This window comes from Salvelinus fontinalis, chromosome 21 (genome assembly GCF_029448725.1).
Source record: "Salvelinus fontinalis isolate EN_2023a chromosome 21, ASM2944872v1, whole genome shotgun sequence".
Classification (NCBI taxonomy): Eukaryota; Metazoa; Chordata; class Actinopteri; order Salmoniformes; family Salmonidae; genus Salvelinus; species Salvelinus fontinalis.
Genome location: NC_074685.1, coordinates 12672388 through 12697279, shown reverse-complemented (window position 1 = coordinate 12697279; position 24892 = coordinate 12672388). Strand labels below are relative to the sequence as shown.

Genomic DNA, 24892 nt, shown 5'->3' with positions numbered 1-24892 from the left:
TGCAGGAAATGAGAGAGTGGCAGATACAAAACCAGAGGGGGACAGAGAGAGAAAGTGGTACATGGTAAACAACCAAAATAAGAATGATAAAATAATAATAGCCGTCTATACAGTGGTAACCCCATGGGTGAGCGTGGTAACCCCCTGGGTGAGCGTGGTAACCCCCTGTGTGAGCGTGGTAGCCCCCTGGGTGAGAGTGGTAACCCCAAAGTTTATTGATAGCCTGCCTGGATAAGACACACACACAGTTACACACAGTACACATCTTAAATAGCTCCCATTTTGCGTTGCAGCTCAAACATTTCACAAACACAATTGAGCTCTCAGCGTACTAAAAGGGGCTGTGATTTCCCCCGAGGCCTGCAGGAGAGAGGAGAGGACTCCAGTTTAGATAGAGATGGAGGGTGAGGGAGGGAGGGGAAAGGGTGAGAGAGTGAGGGAAGGGGGAGATAAGAGGGAGAGAGGATAGGAGGGGGGAGAAAGGGAGAGCGGGCGGGATAATAAATCAATGCCTTTGTGACAGCTGATAGATACTTGATCTCATCAGAGTGACTGTTTATGCACACTCATGGGTCATAGGAGAGAGGGAGAGAGGGAGAGGGAGGGATATATATACATATATATAGAGAGAGAGAGAGAATGAGAGAAAGAGAGAAAATGTTGGAGAGAGTGTGAGAGAGTGTGAGGGAATGTGAGTGTGAGAGAGTGTGAGAGAGTGTGAGAGAGTGTGAGAGAATGTGAGAGAGTGTGAGAGAGTGTGAGAGAGTGTGAGAGAATGTGAGAGAGTGTGAGAGAGTGTGAGAGAATGTGAGAGAATGTGAGACAGTGTGAGAGAGGGAGAGAATATGAGAGAGTGTGAGAGAATGTGAGAGATCTCAGAAATGTTCCACACACAAAGCTTATTTCTCTCAAATGTGCACAAATTTGTTTACATCCCTGTTAGTGAGCATGTCTCCTTTGCCAAGATTATCCATCCACCTGAAAGTTGTGGCACATCAAGAAGCTGATTAAACATCATGATCATTACACAGGTGCACCTTGTGCTGGGGACAATAAAAGGCCACTCTAAAATGTGCAGTTTTGTCACACAACACAATGCCACAGATGTCTCACGTTATGAAGGAAGACGTAATTGGCATGCTAACTGCAGGAATGCCCACCAGAGTTGTTGCCAGAGAATTTATTGTTCATTTTTCTACCATAAGCCGCCTCCAACATCGTTTTAGAGAATTTGGCAGTACATCCAACCGACCTCACAACAGCAGACCACATGTAACCACGGCAGCCTTTTTGTGGGTAAAAAACTCATTCTGATTGGCTGGACGTGGCTCCCCAATAGGTGGGCCTATGCCCTCCGAGGCCCACGCATGTCTGCACCCCTGACCAGTCATGTGAAATCCATACATTAGGGCCTAATGAATTTATTTCAATTGACAGACTTCGTTTTATGAACTGTAACTCGGTAAAATCGTTGAAATTGTTGCATGTTGCATTGAACAAGGTTCATGAAGTCAATAACTTGCTTGTAAAAGATGACATTCATATTCTGACTATATCTGAAACTCACTTAGATAATACATTTGATGATACAGTGGTAGCAATACATGGTTATAACATCTACCGAAAATACACAAATGCCACTGGGGGCGGTGTTGCGGTCTATATTCAGAACCAAAGCTTAGAGAGGATCTCATGTTAATACGGCTACAGGTTCATCTGCCTCACCTAAAGCCCATTCTTGTGGGAAGCTGCTATAGACCACCAAGTGCTAACAGTCAGTATCTGGATAATATGTGTGAAATGCTTGATAATGTATGTGATATCAACAGAGAGGTATATTTTCTGGGTGACTTAAATATTGACTGGCTTTCATCAGGCTGCCCACTCGAGAAAAAGCTTCAAACTTTAACCAGTGCCTGCAACTTAGGTTCAGGTTATCAATCAACCTACCAGGGTAGTTACAAACAGCACAGGAATTAAATCATCAACATGTATTGATCACATTTTTACTAATGCTGCAGAAATTTACTTTGAAGCAGTATCCAAATCCATAGGATGTAGTGATCACAATATAGTAGCCATATCTAGGAAAACCAAAGTTCCAAAGGCTGGGCCTAAAATAGTGTATAAGAGGTTATACAAGAAGTTTTGTAGTGTCACTTTCGTTTGCATAAACGGACCAAGGCGTAGAGTTCCACATATTTACTAGAGAGTGAAACTTAGAAAAAACAATAAACTAACCGTGACGACAATGCAGTGCTAACAGGCAACTAAACATAAACAATATCCCATAACCCACAGGTGGAAAAAATGCTACTTAAGTATGATCCCCAATTAGAGACAATGATAACCAGCTGCCTCTAATTGGGAATCATATAAATCACCAACATAGAAAATCAAACCTAGAACCCCACATAGAAAATATAAACTAGAACAACCCCCCAGTCATGCCCTGACCTACTCTACCATAGAAAATAAAAGCTTTCTATGGTCAGGACGTGACATGTAGTGATTCTTACGTTGATGATGTAAAGAATATTTGCTGATCTGTGGTGTGTAATGAGGAGCAACCAGACGCTGCACTTGACACATTTATGAAATTGCTTATTCCAGTTACTAATAAGCACGCACCCATTAAGAAAAGGACTGTAAAAACTGTTCATTGATGAGGAATTAAAAAATTGTATGGTTGAGAGGGATGAGGCAAAAGGTATGGCAAATAAGTCTGGCAGCACAAACAATTGGCAACGTACTGCAAATTGAGCATTTTTTAATATTTATTTTTTATTTTACATTTATTTAACTAGGCAAGTCAGTTAAGAACAAATTCTTATTTTCAATGACGGCCTAGGAACAGTGGCAGTGGCCTTGTTCAGGGGCAGAACGACAGATTTTTACCTTGACAGCTCGGGGATAAGATCTTGCAAACTTTCGGTTACTAGTCCAACGCTCTAACAACTAGGCTACCTGACACCCCAAATCATGTGACTAAACTAAATAAAATTCTAATTAAACTATACTATGAAAAAATTTGATTTAAAGAATGATAGCACTTGCACTTCAGTTAAAAAGTTAAAAAGCTTTGTAGCACCTTAAATTATATTTTGGGCAAAATACCGCACAAAATACCCCACAAATTAACAAGGCACGCCTGTTAATTGAAATGCTTTCCAGGTGACTACCTCATGAAGCTGGTTGAAGGAATGCCAAAAGTGTGCAAAGCTGTCATCAAGGTAAAGGGTGGCTACTTTGAAAAATTTAAAATATAAAATATATTTTGATTAGTTTAACACTTTTTTGGTTACTATATGATTTCGTATGTGTTATTTCATAGTTTTAATGTCTTCACTATTATTCTACTATGTAGAAAATACACTGCTCAAAAAAATAAAGGGAACACTTAAACAACACAATGTAACTCCAAGTCAATCACACTTCTGTGAAATCAAACTGTCCACTTAGGAAGCAACACTGATTGACAATAAATTTCACATGCTGTTGTGCAAATGGAATAGACAAAAGGTGGAAATTATAGGCAATTAGCAAGACACCCCCAATAAAGGAGTGATTCTGCAGGTGGTGACCACAGACCACTTCTCAGTTCCTATGCTTCCTGGCTGATGTTTTGGTCACTTTTAAATGCTGGCGGTGCTCTCACTCTAGTGGTAGCATGAGACGGAGTCTACAACCCACACAAGTGGCTCAGGTAGTGCAGCTCATCCATGATGGCACATCAATGCGAGCTGTGGCAAGAAGGTTTGCTGTGTCTGTCAGCGTAGTGTCCAGAGCATGGAGGCGCTACCAGGAGACAGGCCAGTACATCAGGAGATGTGGAGGAGGCCGTAGGAGGGCAACAACCCAGCAGCAGGACCACTACCTCCGCCTTTGTGCAAGGAGGAGCACTGCCAGAGCCCTGCAAAATGACCTCCAGCAGGCCACAAATGTGCATGTGTCTGCTCAAACGGTCAGAAACAGACTCCATGAGGGTAGTATGAGGGCCTGACGTCCACAGGTGGGGGTTGTGCTTACAGCCCAACACCGTGCAGGACATTTGGCATTTGCCAGAGAACACCAAGATTGGCAAATTCGCCACTGGCGCCCTGTGCTCTTCACAGATGAGGGCAGGTTCACACTGAGTACATGAGCACATGTGACAGACGTGACAGAGTCTGGAGACGCCGTGGAGAACGTTCTGCTGCCTGCAACATCCTCCAGCATGACCGGTTTGGCGGTGGGTCAGTCATGGTGTGGGGTGGCATTTCTTTGTGGGGCCGCACAGCCCTCCATGTGCTCGCCAGAGGTAGCCTGACTGCCATTAGGTACCGAGATGAGATCCTCAGAGCCCTTGTGAGACCATATGCTGACACATGCACATTTGTGGCCTGCTGGAGGTCATTTTGCAGGGCTCTGGCAGGATCCAGTTGCAGAGGGAGGTGTTTAGTCCCAGTGTCGCCCCCAGGTGGTGAGGGTAGGTAGCAACACATCTGCCACACTGATCCTCAACACTGGAGCTCCCCAGGGGTGCGTGCTCAGTCCCCTCCTGTACTCCCTGTTCACCCACGACTGCATGGCCAGGCACAAGTCCAACACCATCATTAAGTTTGCAGACGACACAACAGTGGTAGGCTTGATCACCGACAATGACGAGACAGCCTATAGGGAAGAGGTCAGAGACCTGGCCGTGTGGTGCCAGAATAACAACCTATCCCTCAACGTAACCAAGACTAAGGAGATGACTGAGGTGGTGTACTCCTCAATGCCACTGGAAGAATCCCGGAACATATTCCAGTCTGTGCTAGCAAAACAGTCCTGTAGTATAGCATCCGCGTCATCCGACCACTTCCATATTGAGCGAGTCACTGGTACTGCCTGCTTTAGTTTTTGCTTGTAAGCAGGAATCAGGAGAATATAATTATGGGCAGATTTGCCAAATGGAGGGCACGGGAGAGCTTTGTATGTATCTCTGTGTGTGGCATGCTGGTAAAATTGTGTATGCATCCTCTGGTTGCACATGTGACATGCTGATAAAATTTGGTAAAACTGATTTAAATTTGCCTAATTTAAAGTCCCCGGCCACTAGGAGCGCCGCTTCTGGGTGAGCATTTTCTTCTTTGCTTATGGCCTTATAGAGTTGGTTGAGAGCGGTCTTAGTGCCAGCTTCGTTCTGTTGTGGTAAATAGACAGCTGCGAATAATATAGATGAGATCTCTCTCAGTAGATAATGTGGTCAGCTTATTATAAGGTACTCTACCTCAGGCGAGAAATAACTTGAGACTTCTTTAATATTAGACATCGCACACCAGCTGTTATTGACAAATAGACTCACACCCACACCCCTCGTCTTACCAGAAGTAGCTTCTCTGTTCTGCCGGTGCCTGCTACTAGCGTAAACACAGCTAACTAGATAACCATTCCACATTGGCAAGAAAGGCCACATACACATACAGTGTTAATGCGTGTGTCTGTCTCTCTGTGTGTGTGTGTGTGTGTGTGTGTGTGTGTGTGTTACGTCTGTGTGTGTGTGTTAGTCTGTGTGTGTGTGTGTGTTAGTCTGTGTGTGTGTGTGTGTGTGTGTGTGTGTGTGTGTGTGTGTGTGTGTGTGTGTGTGTGTGTGTGTGTGTGTGTGTGTGTGTGTGTGTGTGTGTGTGTGTGTTTATGGTATGATTCTGTAAGGATGGCATGGGGGGATAATGGGAGCCCTATGTGGGCTGGCAGACAGGACAGAGAGTGTAATGGAGGTGGAGTTCTAGTTTTGAAAACATTCTAGGAGGGGGGGGTGAGAAGGTTAGGGAAGGATTGAGGGGTGACAGGGGCTGAGAGTGGCCTCACTGAGGGGCCAGAATCACATGGTGGATGCTGAAGAGAGGACGGCTTCACTCCTAAGCTGTCGCCCTCTGTTTATGTCACAGCCTGCCTTGTCACATCTCATTCCCTTCCAGCTGAGGTGTGTGTGTGTTTGCGTGTGTGTGTGTGTGTGTGTGTGTGTGTGTGTGTGTGTGTGTGTGTGTGTGTGTGTGTGTGTGTGTGTGTGTGTGTGTGTGTGTGTGTGTGTGTGTGTGTGTGTGGTGTGTGTGTGTGTGTGTGTGTGTGTGTGTGTGTTGTGTGTGTGTGGTCTGTGTGTGTGTGTGTGTGTGTGTGTGTGTGTGTGTGTGTGTGTGTGTGTGTGTGTGTGTGTGTGTGTGTGTGTGTGTGTGTGTGTGTGTGTGTGGTGTGTGTGTGTGTGTGTTATTTTAACTTGAATTTATTTACTTTGCATTATAGAAAGCTGGTCAAATAAACAATCTAAATATATAGATTTGAATTGAAAGCAGAAAACAGTCAGTAATGAGTGTGAAGGGATGTTTCTAAATGTTTTCTTTACATGAATGACTGGGTCTGGATCAAACTGAACAACTTCATTAAGGATGGTGAGAGCCTAACACACATACACACACACACTAAAACCAATAAGTTATTTTACATACACAGAGACACGTACACACATGCACGCACACACATACACACAGACTTACATAGACTCCTAGCCTTTCCTTCCTCTCACACTTTCTCTTTATTCTTCTGTCTGTCAGCAGCAATTCCATTCAAAGTAATGCAAAGCCTGATTGTGTGATGTACAATAAAGCCAAACAAGCGACCATTAAAGTGATGTCACCCAAACCTGACAACCTTTGATTAAACCATCCCAGATTCAATTGACATCAAATTAAGCTAATAGCATTTTATACAGAAATACACATCTTGACAGGATGAGGAGGGCAACCCCCCAAACTCCCCTACCCCCTACCACACTGCCTCCCTTACCGCCCTTCCTCCCCTACCGCTCTGCCTCCTCTACTGCTCTTCTGACCCTACTGCCCTGCCTCCCCTACCGCCCTGCCTCATCTACCGCCCTGCCTCCCCTACCGCTCTGCCTCCCCTACCATCCTGCTGCCCCTACCGCTCTGCCGCTCCTACCGCCCTGCCTCCTCTACTGCCCTTCTGACCCTACTGCCCTGCCTCCCCTACCGCTCTGTCTCCTCTACCGCCCTGCCTCCGCTACCACCCTGCCTCCCCTAACGCACTGCCTCCCCTACCGCTCTGTCTCCTCTACGGCCCTGCCTCCGCTACCACCCTGCCTCCCCTAACGCACTGCCTCCCCTACCGCTCTGTCTCCTCTACCGCCCTGCCTCCGCTACCACCCTGCCTCCCCTAACGCACTGCCTCCCCTACCACCCTGCCTCCTCTACTGCTCTGCCTCCCCTACCGCTCTGCCTCCTCTACCGCACTGCCTCCCCTATCGCTCTGCCTCCCCTACCGCTCTGCCTCCCCTACCGCTCTGCCTCCCCTACCACCCTGCCTCCTCTACCGCCCTACCTACTCTACCGCACTGCCTCCCGTACCGCCCCTACCACACTGCCTCCCCTACCACACTGCCTCCTCTACCGCTCTGCCTCCCCTACCGCTCTGCCTCCTCTACCGCACTGCCTCCCCTACCGCTCTGCCTCCCCTACCGCTCTGCCTCCCCTACCGCTCTGCCTCCTCTACCGCACTGCCTCCCCTACCGCTCTGCCTCCCCTACCGCCCTGCCTCCCCTACCGCTCTGCCTCCCCTACCGCTCTGCCTCCTCTACCACCTTGCCTCCTCTACCGCTCTGCCTCCCCTACCGCTCTGCCTCCCCTACCGCTCTGCCTCCTCTACCGCTCTGCCTCCTCTACCGCCCTGCCTCCCCTACCGCTCTGCCTCCTCTACCGCTCTGCCTCCCCTACCGCTCTGCCTCCTCTACCGCCCTGCCTCCCCTAACGCTTTGCCTCCCCTACCACCCTGCCTCCCCTACCGCCCTGCCTCCCCTAACGCTCTGCCTCCCCTACCACCCTGCCTCCTCTACCGTCATGCCTCCTCTACCGCCCTCCCTCCTCTACCGTTCTGCCTCCCCTACCGCCCTGCCTCCCCTACCGCCCTAACGCTCCTACCGCCCTGCCTCCCCTACCGCCCTGCCTCCTCTACTGCCCTTCTGACCCTACCGCCCTGCCTCCCCTACCGCCCTGCCTCCTCTACCGCCCTGCTGCCCCTACCGCCCTGCCTCTCCTACCACCCTGCCTCCCCTACCACCCTGCTTCCCCTACCGCTCTGCCTCCTCTAGCACCCTGCCTCCCCTACCACCCTGCTTCCCCTACCGCTCTGCCTCCTCTACCGCTCTGCCTCCCCTACCGCTCTGCCTCCTCTACCGCACTGCCTCCCCTACCGCTCTGCCTCCTCTACCGCTCTGCCTCCCCTACCGCTCTGCCTCCTCTACCGCACTGCCTCCCCTACCGCTCTGCCTCCCCTACCGCCCTGCCTCCCCTACCGCTCTGCCTCCCCTACCGCTCTGCCTCCTCTACCACCTTGCCTCCTCTACCGCTCTGCCTCCCCTACCGCTCTGCCTCCCCTACCGCTCTGCCTCCTCTACCGCCCTGCCTCCCCTACCGCTCTGCCTCCTCTACCGCTCTGCCTCCCCTACCGCTCTGCCTCCTCTACCGCCCTGCCTCCCCTAACGCTTTGCCTCCCCTACCACCCTGCCTCCCCTACCGCCCTGCCTCCCCTAACGCTCTGCCTCCCCTACCACCCTGCCTCCTCTACCGTCATGCCTCCTCTACCGCCCTCCCTCCTCTACCGTTCTGCCTCCCCTACCGCCCTGCCTCCCCTACCGCCCTAACGCTCCTACCGCCCTGCCTCCCCTACCGCCCTGCCTCCTCTACTGCCCTTCTGACCCTACCGCCCTGCCTCCCCTACCGCCCTACTTCCTCTACCGCCCTGCTGCCCCTACCGCCCTGCCTCTCCTACCACCCTGCCTCCCCTACCACCCTGCTTCCCCTACCGCTCTGCCTCCTCTAGCACCCTGCCTCCCCTACCACCCTGCTTCCCCTACCGCTCTGCCTCCTCTAGCACCCTGTCTCCTCTACCACCCTGCCTCCTCTACGGCTCTGCCTCCCCTACCGCCCTGCTTCCCTTACCACCCTGCCGCTCCTACCGTCCTGCTGACCTTACAGCCCTGCCTCGCCTACCGCTCTGCCTCCCCTACCGCCCTGCTTCCCCTACCGCCCTGCCTCCCCTACGCTCTGCCTCCTCTACTGCCCTGCCACCTCTACCGCCCTGCCTCCCCTACAACCCTGCCTCCCGTACCGCCCTACCGCTCTGCCTCCCCTACCGCTCTGCCTCCCCTACCACCCTGCCTCCCCTACCGCCCTGCCTCCCCTACCGCTCTGCCTCCCCTACCGCTCTGCCTCCCCTAATGCTCTGCCTCCCCTACCACACTGTCTCCCCTACCGCTCTGCCTCCCCTACCGCTCTGCCTCCCCTACCGCCCTGCCTCCCCTACCGCTCTGCCTCCCCTACCACCCTGCCTCCTCTACCGTCATGCCTCCTCTACCGCCCTCCCTCCTCTACCGTTCTGCCTCCCCTACCGCCCTGCCTCCCCTACCGCCCTGCCGCTCCTACCGCCCTGCCTCCCCTACCGCCCTGCCTCCTCTACTGCCCTTCTGACCCTACCGCCCTGCCGCTCCTACCGCCCTGCCTCCCCTACCGCCCTGCCTCCTCTACCGCCCTCCCTCCTCTACCGCCCTGCCTCCCCTACCGCCCTGCCTCCTCTACCGCCCTGCCTCCTCTACCGCCCTGCCTCCCCTACCGCCCTGCCTCCTCTACCGCCCTGCTGCCCCTACCGCCCTGCCTCTCCTACCGCCCTGCCTCCCCTACCGCCCTGCCTCCTCTACTGCCCTGCCTCCTCTACCGCCCTCCCTCCTCTACCGCCCTGCCTCCCCTACCACCCTGCCTCCCCTACCACCCTGCTCCCCCTACCGCTCTGCCTATTCTCTACCGCCCTGTCTCCTCTACCACCCTGCCTCCCCTACCACCCTGCTTCCCCTACCGCTCTGCCTCCTCTACCGCCCTGTCTCCTCTACCACCCTGCCTCCCCTACCACCCTGCTTCCCCTACCGCTCTGCCCCCTCTACCGCCCTACCTTACCTACCACCCTGCCTCCCCTACCGCCCTGCTGCCCCTACCGCTCTGCCTCCCCTACCGCTCTGCCTCCCCTACCGCCCTGCCTCCCCTACCGCCCTGTCTCCTCTACTGCCCTTCTGGCCCTACTGCCCTGCCTCCCCTACCACCCTGCCTCCCCTACCACCCTGCTTCCCCTACCGCTCTGCCTCCTCTAGCGCCTTGTCTCCTCTACCACCCTGCCTCCCCTACCGCCCTACCTTTCCTACCACCCTGCCTCTCCTACCACCCTGCTGCCCCTATTGCTCTGCCTCCCCTACCGCCCTGCATCCTCAAACGCCCTGCCTCGTCTACCGCCCTGCCTCCTCTACGGCTCTGCCTCCCCTACCGCCCTGCCTCCCTTACCGCCCTGCCGCTCCTACCGTCCTGCTGACCTTACAGCCCTGCCGCTCCTACCGCCCTGCCTCCCCTACCGCCCTGCTTCCCCTACCGCCCTGCTTCCCCTACCGCCCTGTCTCCCCTACCACCCTGCCTCCTCTACCGCCCTGCTGCCCCTACCGCTATGCTTCCCCCTCCAACAAAAACAGTATTGGCTTTTCAAACCTGGAAAGTTACTCTCTCTCGTTCTCTCTCTCTATGTGTTGTATGGGCATACGTTCATTCTTGTGTGAATGATTCATCAGGTCCTGCTTGCTGGTGGGTATTGATTCATCAGGTCCTGCCTGCTGGTGGGTATTGATTCATCAGGTCCTGCCTGCTGGTGGGTATTGATTCATCAGGTCCTGCCTGCTGGTGGGTATTGAATCATCAGGTCCTGCTTGCTGGTGGGTATTGATTCATCAGGTCCTGCCTGCTGGTGGGTATTGATTCATCAGGTCCTGCTTGCTGGTGGGTATTGATTCATCAGGTCTTGCTTGCTGGTGGGTATTGATTAAACATTCTTTGTCTCTCTCTCTTCTCCCTGTAATGAGGAGGCCCTCAGGCACAGTACCACGCACGGTCTGCTGAGACACACAGACACACACGGGCACGCACACACTCACACACACAAACACAAGTGCTTACATGCAAGCACACTTGCACACACACCTACAGTATAGAGATGCAACTTTGTCTCTCTCTCTAAGCAGTGCTGAGTAGTGTATGGTCCTAGGAGGCTTTGCAGTGAGGTCAGTATGATCAAACTGTCTAATAGCTGGCGCTACAATACAGACACAGAGGTAATATTCTCTTTGACACAGAAAGAACATCTCTGCCCAATAGACTTTGCAGTACAGGTCAAGAATGTGGCTACGTTCTAAACTGTGCTGCTTCTACACCCTAGAAGTTCAGCCCTAGATCCAGATAGATCCAGATAATATGCAGTGCACTTTACTATACAGGCCAGGAAGCCTGTTCCACACTGGGTAGAATGTCAAAGGCTCTGCCCTAGGTATACTATAACACGCAGTTCCAAAACACGCAGGAGACACTTATGTAACAGCATCTCTGGACTGGTTCCAGTGGTGTGCTTGCTGGGTGGATGGAGGAGGCCACATGTGCTATCTAAGAAGTCCCTGAGCTGAAAGATGGAAATAGAGAGACAGGAGGTGGAGGTATGTAATAATGGATAATATAATAACACTTGTATCCAAAGCGACTTATAGTCAAGCATGCATACATTTTACATATTGGTGGAACCATAGTGGAATCCAGACATAGTGTCCTTCCTGACATTAACATTTTAGGTCACATGGGGCTGGGTTTATTCAGGTTTGAATTTGTGCATAGGGGACTGGCACATAGCAGACTTATTAAATTCTGTTAATCAATAAAATGGCATTAGTACCGATTAATGCTTTTTACAAATATATTGGTCATATAGTGATTTACAGCATCAGCAACCCGGCCTAAACCTCCTAGGAGCAAACAGAAGTGACAGTGACAAGGACACATGTCCTACTTCTAAACTTTGGAGACTCACTGAACCAACAGTTAACCATTACACCGCTGAAACAATTCAACACTACTCTGGCTGCGTTCACACAGGCAGCCCAATTCTGATATTTTTTTCCACTAATTGCTCTTTTGACCAATCACATCAGATCTTTTTACATCGGATCTTTTCAGAGCTGATCTGATTGGTCAAAAGACCAAAAAGTGTAAAAAAGATCAGAATTGGACTGCCTGTCTAAACGCAGACAGTGTTAGTGAACTGTTTTATTCCCTATCTGGAACACAATGTCTGTGTTTAGACGGGCAGCACAATTCTGATATTTTTTTCACTAATTGCTCTTTTGACCAATCAGATCATCTCTGAAAAAGATCTGATATTAAAAGATCTGATGGGATTGGTCAAAGGCCAATTAGTGGAAAACAGATCAGAATTTAGCTACCTGTCTAAACGCAGCCACTGTGTTCCAGATAGGAAATAAAACAGTTCACCACAACAGTGTATTCCATATAGGACATTGGAACAATCATGTCACAGTTCGAGGTGACATCTCTAATCTGAATATTCAGGTATTCAGCATGAAAATGCCAGTATTTTATCATATTCCTCTCTCACTGCAGTGTTTAGATACTACACACACACACACTGCCCATTGTGTCCTGTGTCAGTCTGCTGCTGCTGATAGGCAGCGTGTGGTTTCTCCTCAGGGTTAATCTGACACGGTGCAGCGCTAGCGTGGGCGTTAGCGCTTAGCGCTAACAGGACAAACCACCACTGTGTCTCTGGGAGGAAGTTAGTCAAGAGAGGACCCTAGCCACTTCCTCTCCCCCTGGGTGTTATCAGAACACACAGACAGGCCTCTCTCTCTCTCTCTCTCTCTCTCACACACACACACACACACACACACACACACACACACACACACACACACACACACACACACACACACACACACACACACACACACACACACACACACACACACACACACACACACACACACACACACACACACACACACACACAAACAGACACACACACGCACACAAACACACACACAGAGCCAAGGGCTAATTTTAACCTCCGCTGCGCTGTGACAACATATACAGTAGGCTACACACACTATCAACATGACAGTGACTCAACAACTTCAATAGGAGCAAAACCACAAGGCCGGCTAGTAGAATAAGCAATTATAACACCATAATAACTTGACAAACTTGACAGTTCGTTTGTATAGTAAACAAAAGTCTGAGTAAAGGCACCCTATGCCCTGAATAGTGTACTACTTTTCAGAAGAGCCCTGCACTAAAAAAGCCTTATATTATAGGGAATGTGGTGCCATTTCAGATGCAGCAGGTGATGTCATAACAGTAGAAAGTGATGTCATAATCTGTGGTCCTGATCTTAGCTGTTTCTGTAAGCCTCTGTGAGCCATGCTACAGGGTGCTAGGCACTATTAAACTGGACCAATGGACCACACCCAGACAGTCATGACTCACCTCTCTCTCTCTCTCTCTCTAACCCTCCCTCCATCAATCCATTGAATGGGAGAGGAAGATAGAGAGGGGGAGGGGGCACGGAAAGGAGGAGAGGAGGGAAAGACAGGAGGGGAAATAGGGAAGGAGGGGAGAGAAAGTAGGAGAAGAGGGAGAGAGAAGGGGAGAGAGAGAAGGAGGTGGACAGAGAAAGGAGGAGAAGAGGGAGAGATAGAAGAGGAGAGCGGGGAATAGAATGTCAATAGGAGGTTACTCACCAGCTCGACGGAGCCATAGTGTTTTCGGCTGAAGTCTCCACGCCTGCAGCCCAAGTCCTCCGAGGCAGAGCTGCAACACAGACGCATGGTGGTCAGTCTCTCCTCTCTCTCTCCTCCATCAGGAGACTGACACACTCACTCACTCACTCACTCCTACAGGTGGCTACTCGGCTCTACGTCTCTCTCTCTCTCTCCCTTTCCCCCGTCTAGGTATCTATGATAGTATGATAGTCTCTCTCCCCCTTCTAGGTATCTATGATAGTCTCTCTCTCCTCCTTCTAGGTATCTATGATAGTCTCTCTCTCTCTCCTTCTAGGTATCTATGATAGTGTCTCTCTCTCCTTCTAGGTATCTATGATAGTCTCTCTCCTCCTTCTAGGTATATATGATAGTGTCTCTCTCCTCATTCTAGGTATCTATGATAGTCTCTCTCTCTCTCCTTCTAGGTATCTATGATAGTCTCTCTCTCTCTCCTTCTAGGTATCTATGATAGTCTCTCTCCCCCTTCTAGGTATCTATGATAGTGTCTCTCTCTCATTCTAGGTATCTATGATAGTCTCTCTCCTCCTTCTAGGTATCTATGATAGTCTCTCTCTCCTCCTTCTAGGTATCTATGATAGTCTCTCTCTCTCTCTCTCCCTTTCCCCCTTCTAGGTATCTATGATAGTCTCTCTCTCATTCTAGGTATCTATGATAGTCTCTCTCTCTCTCTTTCTAGGTATCTATGATAGTCTCTCTCCTCCTTCTAGGTATCTATGATAGTCTCTCTCTCTCTCCTTCTAGGTATCTATGATAGTCTCTCTCTCCCCCTTCTAGGTATCTATGATAGTCTCTCTCCTCCTTCTAGGTATCTATGATAGTCTCTCTCTCTCCTCCTTCTAGGTATCTATGATAGTCTCTCTCTCCCCCTTCTAGGTATCTATGATAGTCTCTCTCCTCCTTCTAGGTATCTATGATAGTCTCTCTCTCTCTCCTTCTAGGTATCTATGATAGTCTCTCTCTCCTCCTTCTAGGTATCTATGATAGTCTCTCTCTCCTCCTTCTAGGTATCTATGATAGTCTCTCTCTCTCTCCTTCTAGGTATCTATGATAGTGTCTCTCTCTCCTCCTTCTAGGTATCTATGATAGTCTCTCTCTCTCTCCTTCTAGGTATCTATGATAGTCTCTCTCCTCCTTCTAGGTATCTATGATAGTGTCTCTCTCTCCTCCTTCTAGGTATCTATGATAGTCTCTCTCTCTCTCCTTCTAGGTATCTATGATAGTCTCTCTCCTCCTTCTAGGTATCTATGATAGTGTCTCTCTCCTCCTTCTAGGTATCTATGATAGTCTCTCTCCTCCTTCTAGGTATCTATGATAGTCTCTCTCCTCCTTCTAGGTATCTATGATAGTCTCTCTCCTCCTTCTAGGTATCTATGATAGTCTCTCTCCTCCTTCTAGGTATCTATGATAGTCTCTCTCCCCCTTCTAGGTATCTATGATAGTCTCTCTCCTCCTTCTAGGTATCTATGATAGTCTCTCTCCTCCTTCTAGGTATCTATGATAGTCTCTCTCCCCCTTCTAGGTATCTATGATAGTGTCTCTCTCTCTCCATCTAGGTATATATGATAGTGTCTCTCTCTCTCCTTCTAGGTATCTATGATAGTGTCTCTCTCTCCTTCTAGGTATCTATGATAGTCTCTCTCTCTCTCCTTCTAGGTATCTATGATAGTGTCTCTCTCTCCTTCTAGGTATATATGATAGTGTCTCTCTCCTCATTCTAGGTATCTATGATAGTGTCTCTCTCTCCTTCTAGGTATCTATGATAGTGTCTCTCTCCTCATTCTAGGTATCTATGATAGTGTCTCTCTCTCCTTCTAGGTATCTATGATAGTGTCTCTCTCCTCATTCTAGGTATCTATGATAGTGTCTCTCTCTCCTTCTAGGTATCTATGATAGTGTCTCTCTCTCCTTCTAGGTATCTATGATAGTCTCTCTCTCTCTCCTTCTAGGTATCTATGATAGTGTCTCTCTCTCCTTCTAGGTATATATGATAGTGTCTCTCTCCTCATTCTAGGTATCTATGATAGTGTCTCTCTCTCCTTCTAGGTATCTATGATAGTCTCTCTCTCTCTCCTTCTAGGTATCTATGATAGTGTCTCTCTCTCCTTCTAGGTATCTATGATAGTCTCTCTCTCTCCTTCTAGGTATCTATGATAGTGTCTCTCTCCTCATTCTAGGTATCTATGATAGTCTCTCTCTCTCTCCTTCTAGGTATCTATGATAGTCTCTCTCTCTCTCCTTCTAGGTATCTATGATAGTGTCTCTCTCCTCATTCTAGGTATCTATGATAGTCTCTCTCTCTCTCCTTCTAGGTATCTATGATAGTCTCTCTCTCTCTCCTTCTAGGTATCTATGATAGTCTCTCTCTCTCTCCTTCTAGGTATCTATGATAGTGTCTCTCTCTCCTTCTAGGTATCTATGATAGTGTCTCTCTCTCTCTTTCTAGGTATCTATGATAGTGTCTCTCTCACTCTTTCTAGGTATCTATGATAGTCTCTCTCCTCCTTCTAGGTATCTATGATAGTCTCTCTCTCCTCCTTCTAGGTATCTATGATAGTGTCTCTCTCTCCTTCTAGGTATCTATGATAGTCTCTCTCCTCCTTCTAGGTATCTATGATAGTGTCTCTCTCCTCCTTCTAGGTATCTATGATAGTCTCTCTCCTCCTTCTAGGTATCTATGATAGTGTCTCTCTCCTCCTTCTAGGTATCTATGATAGTCTCTCTCCTCCTTCTAGGTATCTATGATAGTCTCTCTCCTCCTTCTAGGTATCTATGATAGTGTCTCTCTCCTCCTTCTAGGTATCTATGATAGTCTCTCTCCTCCTTCTAAGTATCTATGATAGTCTCTCTCTCTCTTTCTAGGTATCTATGATAGTCTCTCTCTCTCCTTCTAGGTATCTATGATAGTGTCTCTCTCCTCCTTCTAGGTATCTATGATAGTCTCTCTCTCTCTTTCTAGGTATCTATGATAGTCTCTCTCTCTCCTTCTAGGTATCTATGATAGTCTCTCTCTCTCTTTCTAGGTATCTATGATAGTCTCTCTCTCTCCTTCTAGGTATCTATGATAGTCTCTCTCCTCCTAGGTATCTATGATAGTCTCTCTCTCTCCTTCTAGGTATCTATGATAGTCTCTCTCTCTCCTTCTAGGTATCTATGATAGTCTCTCTCCTCCTTCTAGGTATCTATGATAGTCTCTCTCTCTCTTTCTAGGTATCTATGATAGTCTCTCTCTCTCCTTCTAGGTATCTATGATAGTCTCTCTCTCTCCTAGGTATCTATGATAGTCTCTCTCTCTCTTTCTAGGTATCTATGATAGTCTCTCTCTCTCCTTCTAGGTATCTATGATAGTCTCTCTCTCTCTTTCTAGGTATCTATGATAGTCTCTCTCTCTCCTTCTAGGTATCTATGATAGTCTCTCTCCTCCTTCTAGGTATCTATGATAGTCTCTCTCTCTCCTTCTAGGTATCTATGATAGTCTCTCTCTCTCCTTCTAGGTATCTATGATAGTCTCTCTCTCTCTCTTTCTAGGTATCTATGATAGTGTCTCTCTCTCTCCTTCTAGGTATCTATGATAGTCTCTCTCTCTCTTTCTAGGTATCTATGATAGTCTCTCTCTCTCCTTCTAGGTATCTATGATAGTCTCTCTCCTCATTCTAGGTATCTATGATAGTCTCTCTCTCTCCTTCTAGGTATCTATGATAGTGTCTCTCTCCTCATTCTAGGTATCTATGATAGTCTCTCTCTCTCCTTCTAGGTATCTATGATAGTGTCTCTCTCTCTCTCTAGGTATCTATGATAGTCTCTCTCCTCCTTCTAGGTATCTATGATAGTCTCTCTCTCTCCTTCTAGGTATCTATGATAGTCTCTCTCTCCTCCTTCTAGGTATCTATGATAGTCTCTCTCTCTCTCTCTCCCTTTCCCCCTTCTAGGTATCTATGATAGTCTCTCTCCCCCTTCTAGGTATCTATGATAGTCTCTCTCTCTCTCTTTCTAGGTATCTATGATAGTCTCTCTCCTCCTTCTAGGTATCTATGATAGTCTCTCTCCCCCTTCTAGGTATCTATGATAGTCTCTCTCTCTCCTCCTTCTAGGTATCTATGATAGTCTCTCTCTCCCCCTTCTAGGTATCTATGATAGTCTCTCTCCCCCTTCTAGGTATCTATGATAGTCTCTCTCTCCTCCTTCTAGGTATCTATGATAGTCTCTCTCTCTCTCCTTCTAGGTATGTATGATAGTCTCTCTCCTCCTTCTAGGTATCTATGATAGTCTCTCTCTCCCCCTTCTAGGTATCTATGATAGTCTCTCTCCTCCTTCTAGGTATCTATGATAGTCTCTCTCCTCCTTCTAGGTATCTATGATAGTCTCTCTCCTCCTTCTAGGTATCTATGATAGTCTCTCTCCTCCTTCTAGGTATCTATGATAGTCTCTCTCCTCCTTCTAGGTATCTATGATAGTCTCTCTCCTCCTTCTAGGTATCTATGATAGTCTCTCTCTCTCCTCCTTCTAGGTATCTATGATAGTCTCTCTCTCCCCCTTCTAGGTATCTATGATAGTCTCTCTCCTCCTTCTAGGTATCTATGATAGTCTCTCTCTCTCTCCTTCTAGGTATCTATGATAGTCTCTCTCTCCTCCTTCCAGGTATCTATGATAGTCTCTCTCTCCTCCTTCTAGGTATCTATGATAGTCTCTCTCTCTCTCCTTCTAGGTATCTATGATAGTGTCTCTCTCTCCTCCTTCTAGGTATCTATGATAGTCTCTCTCTCTCTCCTTCTAGGTATCTATGATAGTCTCTCTCCTCCTTCTAGGTATCTATGATAGTCTCTCTCCTCCTTCTAGGTATCTATGATAGTCTCTCTCCTCCTTCTAGGTATCTATGATAGTCTCTCTCCTCCTTCTAGGTATCTATGATAGTCTCTCTCCTCCTTCTAGGTATCTATGATAGTCTCTCTCCTCCTTCTAGGTATCTATGATAGTCTCTCTCCCCCTTCTAGGTATCTATGATAGTGTCTCTCTCTCTCCATCTAGGTATATATGATAGTGTCTCTCTCTCTCCTTCTAGGTATCTATGATAGTGTCTCTCTCTCCTTCTAGGTATCTATGATAGTCTCTCTCTCTCTCCTTCTAGGTATCTATGATAGTGTCTCTCTCTCCTTCTAGGTATATATGATAGTGTCTCTCTCCTCATTCTAGGTATCTATGATAGTGTCTCTCTCTCCTTCTAGGTATCTATGATAGTGTCTCTCTCCTCATTCTAGGTATCTATGATAGTGTCTCTCTCTCCTTCTAGGTATCTATGATAGTGTCTCTCTCCTCATTCTAGGTATCTATGATAGTGTCTCTCTCTCCTTCTAGGTATCTATGATAGTGTCTCTCTCTCCTTCTAGGTATCTATGATAGTCTCTCTCTCTCTCCTTCTAGGTATCTATGATAGTGTCTCTCTCTCCTTCTAGGTATATATGATAGTGTCTCTCTCCTCATTCTAGGTATCTATGATAGTGTCTCTCTCTCCTTCTAGGTATCTATGATAGTCTCTCTCTCTCTCCTTCTAGGTATCTATGATAGTGTCTCTCTCTCCTTCTAGGTATCTATGATAGTCTCTCTCTCTCCTTCTAGGTATCTATGATAGTGTCTCTCTCCTCATTCTAGGTATCTATGATAGTCTCTCTCTCTCTCCTTCTAGGTATCTATGATAGTGTCTCTCTCCTCATTCTAGGTATCTATGATAGTCTCTCTCTCTCTCCTTCTAGGTATCTATGATAGTCTCTCTCTCTCTCCTTCTAGGTATCTATGATAGTCTCTCTCTCTCTCCTTCTAGGTATCTATGATAGTGTCTCTCTCTCCTTCTAGGTATCTATGATAGTGTCTCTCTCTCTCTTTCTAGGTATCTATGATAGTGTCTCTCTCACTCTTTCTAGGTATCTATGATAGTCTCTCTCCTCCTTCTAGGTATCTATGATAGTCTCTCTCTCCTCCTTCTAGGTATCTATGATAGTGTCTCTCTCTCCTTCTAGGTATCTATGATAGTCTCTCTCCTCCTTCTAGGTATCTATGATAGTGTCTCTCTCCTCCTTCTAGGTATCTATGATAGTCTCTCTCCTCCTTCTAGGTATCTATGATAGTGTCTCTCTCCTCCTTCTAGGTATCTATGATAGTCTCTCTCCTCCTTCTAGGTATCTATGATAGTGTCTCTCTCCTCCTTCTAGGTATCTATGATAGTCTCTCTCTCTCTTTCTAGGTATCTATGATAGTCTCTCTCTCTCCTTCTAGGTATCTATGATAGTCTCTCTCTCTCTTTCTAGGTATCTATGATAGTCTCTCTCTCTCCTTCTAGGTATCTATGATAGTCTCTCTCTCTCTTTCTAGGTATCTATGATAGTCTCTCTCTCTCCTTCTAGGTATCTATGATAGTCTCTCTCTCTCTTTCTAGGTATCTATGATAGTCTCTCTCTCTCCTTCTAGGTATCTATGATAGTCTCTCTCCTCCTTCTAGGTATCTATGATAGTCTCTCTCTCTCCTTCTAGGTATCTATGATAGTCTCTCTCTCTCCTTCTAGGTATCTATGATAGTCTCTCTCTCTCTTTCTAGGTATCTATGATAGTCTCTCTCTCTCCTTCTAGGTATCTATGATAGTCTCTCTCTCTCCTAGGTATCTATGATAGTCTCTCTCTCTCTTTCTAGGTATCTATGATAGTCTCTCTCTCTCCTTCTAGGTATCTATGATAGTCTCTCTCTCTCTTTCTAGGTATCTATGATAGTCTCTCTCTCTCCTTCTAGGTATCTATGATAGTCTCTCTCCTCCTTCTAGGTATCTATGATAGTCTCTCTCTCTCCTTCTAGGTATCTATGATAGTCTCTCTCTCTCCTTCTAGGTATCTATGATAGTCTCTCTCTCTCTTTCTAGGTATCTATGATAGTCTCTCTCTCTCTTTCTAGGTATCTATGATAGTCTCTCTCTCTCCTTCTAGGTATCTATGATAGTCTCTCTCTCTCCTAGGTATCTATGATAGTCTCTCTCTCTCTTTCTAGGTATCTATGATAGTCTCTCTCTCTCCTTCTAGGTATCTATGATAGTCTCTCTCTCTCTTTCTAGGTATCTATGATAGTCTCTCTCTCTCCTTCTAGGTATCTATGATAGTCTCTCTCTCTCCTTCTAGGTATCTATGATAGTCTCTCTCTCTCCTTCTAGGTATCTATGATAGTCTCTCTCTCTCTCTTTCTAGGTATCTATGATAGTGTCTCTCTCTCTCCTTCTAGGTATCTATGATAGTCTCTCTCTCTCTTTCTAGGTATCTATGATAGTCTCTCTCTCTCCTTCTAGGTATCTATGATAGTCTCTCTCCTCATTCTAGGTATCTATGATAGTCTCTCTCTCTCCTTCTAGGTATCTATGATAGTGTCTCTCTCCTCATTCTAGGTATCTATGATAGTCTCTCTCTCTCCTTCTAGGTATCTATGATAGTGTCTCTCTCTCTCTAGGTATCTATGATAGTCTCTCTCCTCCTTCTAGGTATCTATGATAGTCTCTCTCTCTCCTTCTAGGTATCTATGATAGTCTCTCTCTCCTCCTTCTAGGTATCTATGATAGTCTCTCTCTCTCTCTCTCCCTTTCCCCCTTCTAGGTATCTATGATAGTCTCTCTCCCCCTTCTAGGTATCTATGATAGTCTCTCTCTCTCTCTTTCTAGGTATCTATGATAGTCTCTCTCCTCCTTCTAGGTATCTATGATAGTCTCTCTCTCTCTCCTTCTAGGTATCTATGATAGTCTCTCTCTCCCCCTTCTAGGTATCTATGATAGTCTCTCTCCTCCTTCTAGGTATCTATGATAGTCTCTCTCTCTCCTCCTTCTAGGTATCTATGATAGTCTCTCTCTCCCCCTTCTAGGTATCTATGATAGTCTCTCTCCCCCTTCTAGGTATCTATGATAGTCTCTCTCTCCTCCTTCTAGGTATCTATGATAGTCTCTCTCTCTCTCCTTCTAGGTATCTATGATAGTCTCTCTCCTCCTTCTAGGTATCTATGATAGTCTCTCTCTCCCCCTTCTAGGTATCTATGATAGTCTCTCTCCTCCTTCTAGGTATCTATGATAGTCTCTCTCCTCCTTCTAGGTATCTATGATAGTCTCTCTCCTCCTTCTAGGTATCTATGATAGTCTCTCTCCCCCTTCTAGGTATCTATGATAGTGTCTCTCTCTCTCCATCTAGGTATATATGATAGTGTCTCTCTCTCTCCTTCTAGGTATCTATGATAGTGTCTCTCTCTCCTTCTAGGTATCTATGATAGTCTCTCTCTCTCTCTCCTTCTAGGTATCTATGATAGTGTCTCTCTCCTCATTCTAGGTATCTATGATAGTGTCTCTCTCTCCTTCTAGGTATCTATGATAGTGTTTCTCTCTCCTTCTAGGTATCTATGATAGTGTCTCTCTCTCCTTCTAGGTATCTATGATAGTCTCTCTCTCTCTCCTTCTAGGTATCTATGATAGTGTCTCTCTCCTCATTCTAGGTATCTATGATAGTCTCTCTCTCTCTCCTTCTAGGTATCTATGATAGTCTCTCTCTCTCTCCTTCTAGGTATCTATGATAGTCTCTCTCTCTCTCCTTCTAGGTATCTATGATAGTGTCTCTCTCTCTCTTTCTAGGTATCTATGATAGTGTCTCTCTCACTCTTTCTAGGTATCTATGATAGTCTCTCTCCTCCTTCTAGGTATCTATGATAGTCTCTCTCTCCTCCTTCTAGGTATCTATGATAGTGTCTCTCTCTCCTTCTAGGTATCTATGATAGTGTCTCTCTCTCCTTCTAGGTATCTATGATAGTGTCTCTCTCCTCATTCTAGGTATCTATGATAGTCTCTCTCTCTCTCCTCCTAGGTATCTATGATAGTCTCTCTCTCTCTCCTTCTAGGTATCTATGATAGTCTCTCTCTCTCTCCTTCTAGGTATCTATGATAGTCTCTCTCTCTCTCCTTCTAGGTATCTATGATAGTCTCTCTCTCTCTCCTTCTAGGTATCTATGATAGTCTCTCTCTCTCTCCTTCTAGGTATCTATGATAGTCTCTCTCTCTCTCCTTCTAGGTATCTATGATAGTGTCTCTCTCTCCTTCTAGGTATCTATGATAGTGTCTCTCTCTCTCTTTCTAGGTATCTATGATAGTGTCTCTCTCACTCTTTCTAGGTATCTATGATAGTCTCTCTCCTCCTTCTAGGTATCTATGATAGTCTCTCTCTCCTCCTTCTAGGTATCTATGATAGTGTCTCTCTCTCCTTCTAGGTATCTATGATAGTCTCTCTCCCCCTTCTAGGTATCTATGATAGTGTCTCTCTCCTCCTTCTAGGTATCTATGATAGTCTCTCTCCTCCTTCTAGGTATCTATGATAGTGTCTCTCTCCTCCTTCTAGGTATCTATGATAGTCTCTCTCCTCCTTCTAGGTATCTATGATAGTCTCTCTCCTCCTTCTAGGTATCTATGATAGTGTCTCTCTCCTCCTTCTAGGTATCTATGATAGTCTCTCTCTCTCTTTCTAGGTATCTATGATAGTCTCTCTCTCTCCTTCTAGGTATCTATGATAGTGTCTCTCTCCTCCTTCTAGGTATCTATGATAGTCTCTCTCTCTCTTTCTAGGTATCTATGATAGTCTCTCTCTCTCCTTCTAGGTATCTATGATAGTCTCTCTCTCTCCTTCTAGGTATCTATGATAGTCTCTCTCTCTCCTAGGTATCTATGATAGTCTCTCTCTCTCTTTCTAGGTATCTATGATAGTCTCTCTCTCTCCTTCTAGGTATCTATGATAGTCTCTCTCTCTCTTTCTAGGTATCTATGATAGTCTCTCTCTCTCCTTCTAGGTATCTATGATAGTCTCTCTCCTCCTTCTAGGTATCTATGATAGTCTCTCTCTCTCCTTCTAGGTATCTATGATAGTCTCTCTCTCTCCTTCTAGGTATCTATGATAGTCTCTCTCTCTCTCTTTCTAGGTATCTATGATAGTGTCTCTCTCTCTCCTTCTAGGTATCTATGATAGTCTCTCTCTCTCTTTCTAGGTATCTATGATAGTCTCTCTCTCTCCTTCTAGGTATCTATGATAGTCTCTCTCCTCATTCTAGGTATCTATGATAGTCTCTCTCTCTCTCCTTCTAGGTATCTATGATAGTGTCTCTCTCCTCATTCTAGGTATCTATGATAGTCTCTCTCTCTCCTTCTAGGTATCTATGATAGTGTCTCTCTCTCTCTAGGTATCTATGATAGTGTCTCTCTCCTCATTCTAGGTATCTATGATAGTGTCTCTCTCTCTCCTTCTAGGTATCTATGATAGTGTCTCTCTCTCTCCTTCTAGGTATCTATGATAGTCTCTCTCTCTCTTTCTAGGTATCTATGATAGTGTCTCTCTCTCCTTCTAGGTATCTATGATAGTGTCTCTCTCACTCTTTCTAGGTATCTATGATAGTGTCTCTCTCACTCTTTCTAGGTATCTATGATAGTCTCTCTCCTCCTTCTAGGTATCTATGATAGTCTCTCTCTCCTCCTTCTAGGTATCTATGATAGTGTCTCTCTCTCCTTCTAGGTATCTATGATAGTGTCTCTCTCTCCTTCTAGGTATCTATGATAGTGTCTCTCTCCTCATTCTAGGTATCTATGATAGTCTCTCTCTCTCTCCTCCTAGGTATCTATGATAGTCTCTCTCTCTCTCCTTCTAGGTATCTATGATAGTCTCTCTCTCTCTCCTTCTAGGTATCTATGATAGTCTCTCTCTCTCTCCTTCTAGGTATCTATGATAGTCTCTCTCTCTCTCCTTCTAGGTATCTATGATAGTCTCTCTCTCTCTCCTTCTAGGTATCTATGATAGTCTCTCTCTCTCTCCTTCTAGGTATCTATGATAGTGTCTCTCTCTCCTTCTAGGTATCTATGATAGTGTCTCTCTCTCTCTTTCTAGGTATCTATGATAGTGTCTCTCTCACTCTTTCTAGGTATCTATGATAGTCTCTCTCCTCCTTCTAGGTATCTATGATAGTCTCTCTCTCCTCCTTCTAGGTATCTATGATAGTGTCTCTCTCTCCTTCTAGGTATCTATGATAGTCTCTCTCCCCCTTCTAGGTATCTATGATAGTGTCTCTCTCCTCCTTCTAGGTATCTATGATAGTCTCTCTCCTCCTTCTAGGTATCTATGATAGTGTCTCTCTCCTCCTTCTAGGTATCTATGATAGTCTCTCTCCTCCTTCTAGGT

The 24892-nt window shown here is 46.6% G+C and overlaps 1 protein-coding gene across 4 annotated transcripts in view; it reads right to left on the bottom strand.

Annotated features, from left to right (window-relative positions):
- The window catches only part of garnl3 (GTPase activating Rap/RanGAP domain like 3), a 234930-nt gene that overhangs the window by 145780 nt on the left and 64258 nt on the right, over nucleotides 1–24892 (bottom strand). For all 4 annotated transcript variants that reach the window (XM_055873909.1, XM_055873911.1, XM_055873912.1 and 1 more), the window contains exon 2: nucleotides 13640–13709. In XM_055873909.1, the coding sequence (XP_055729884.1) occupies nucleotides 13640–13709 (70 nt within the window). The remainder of the gene's footprint in view (nucleotides 1–13639; nucleotides 13710–24892) is intronic.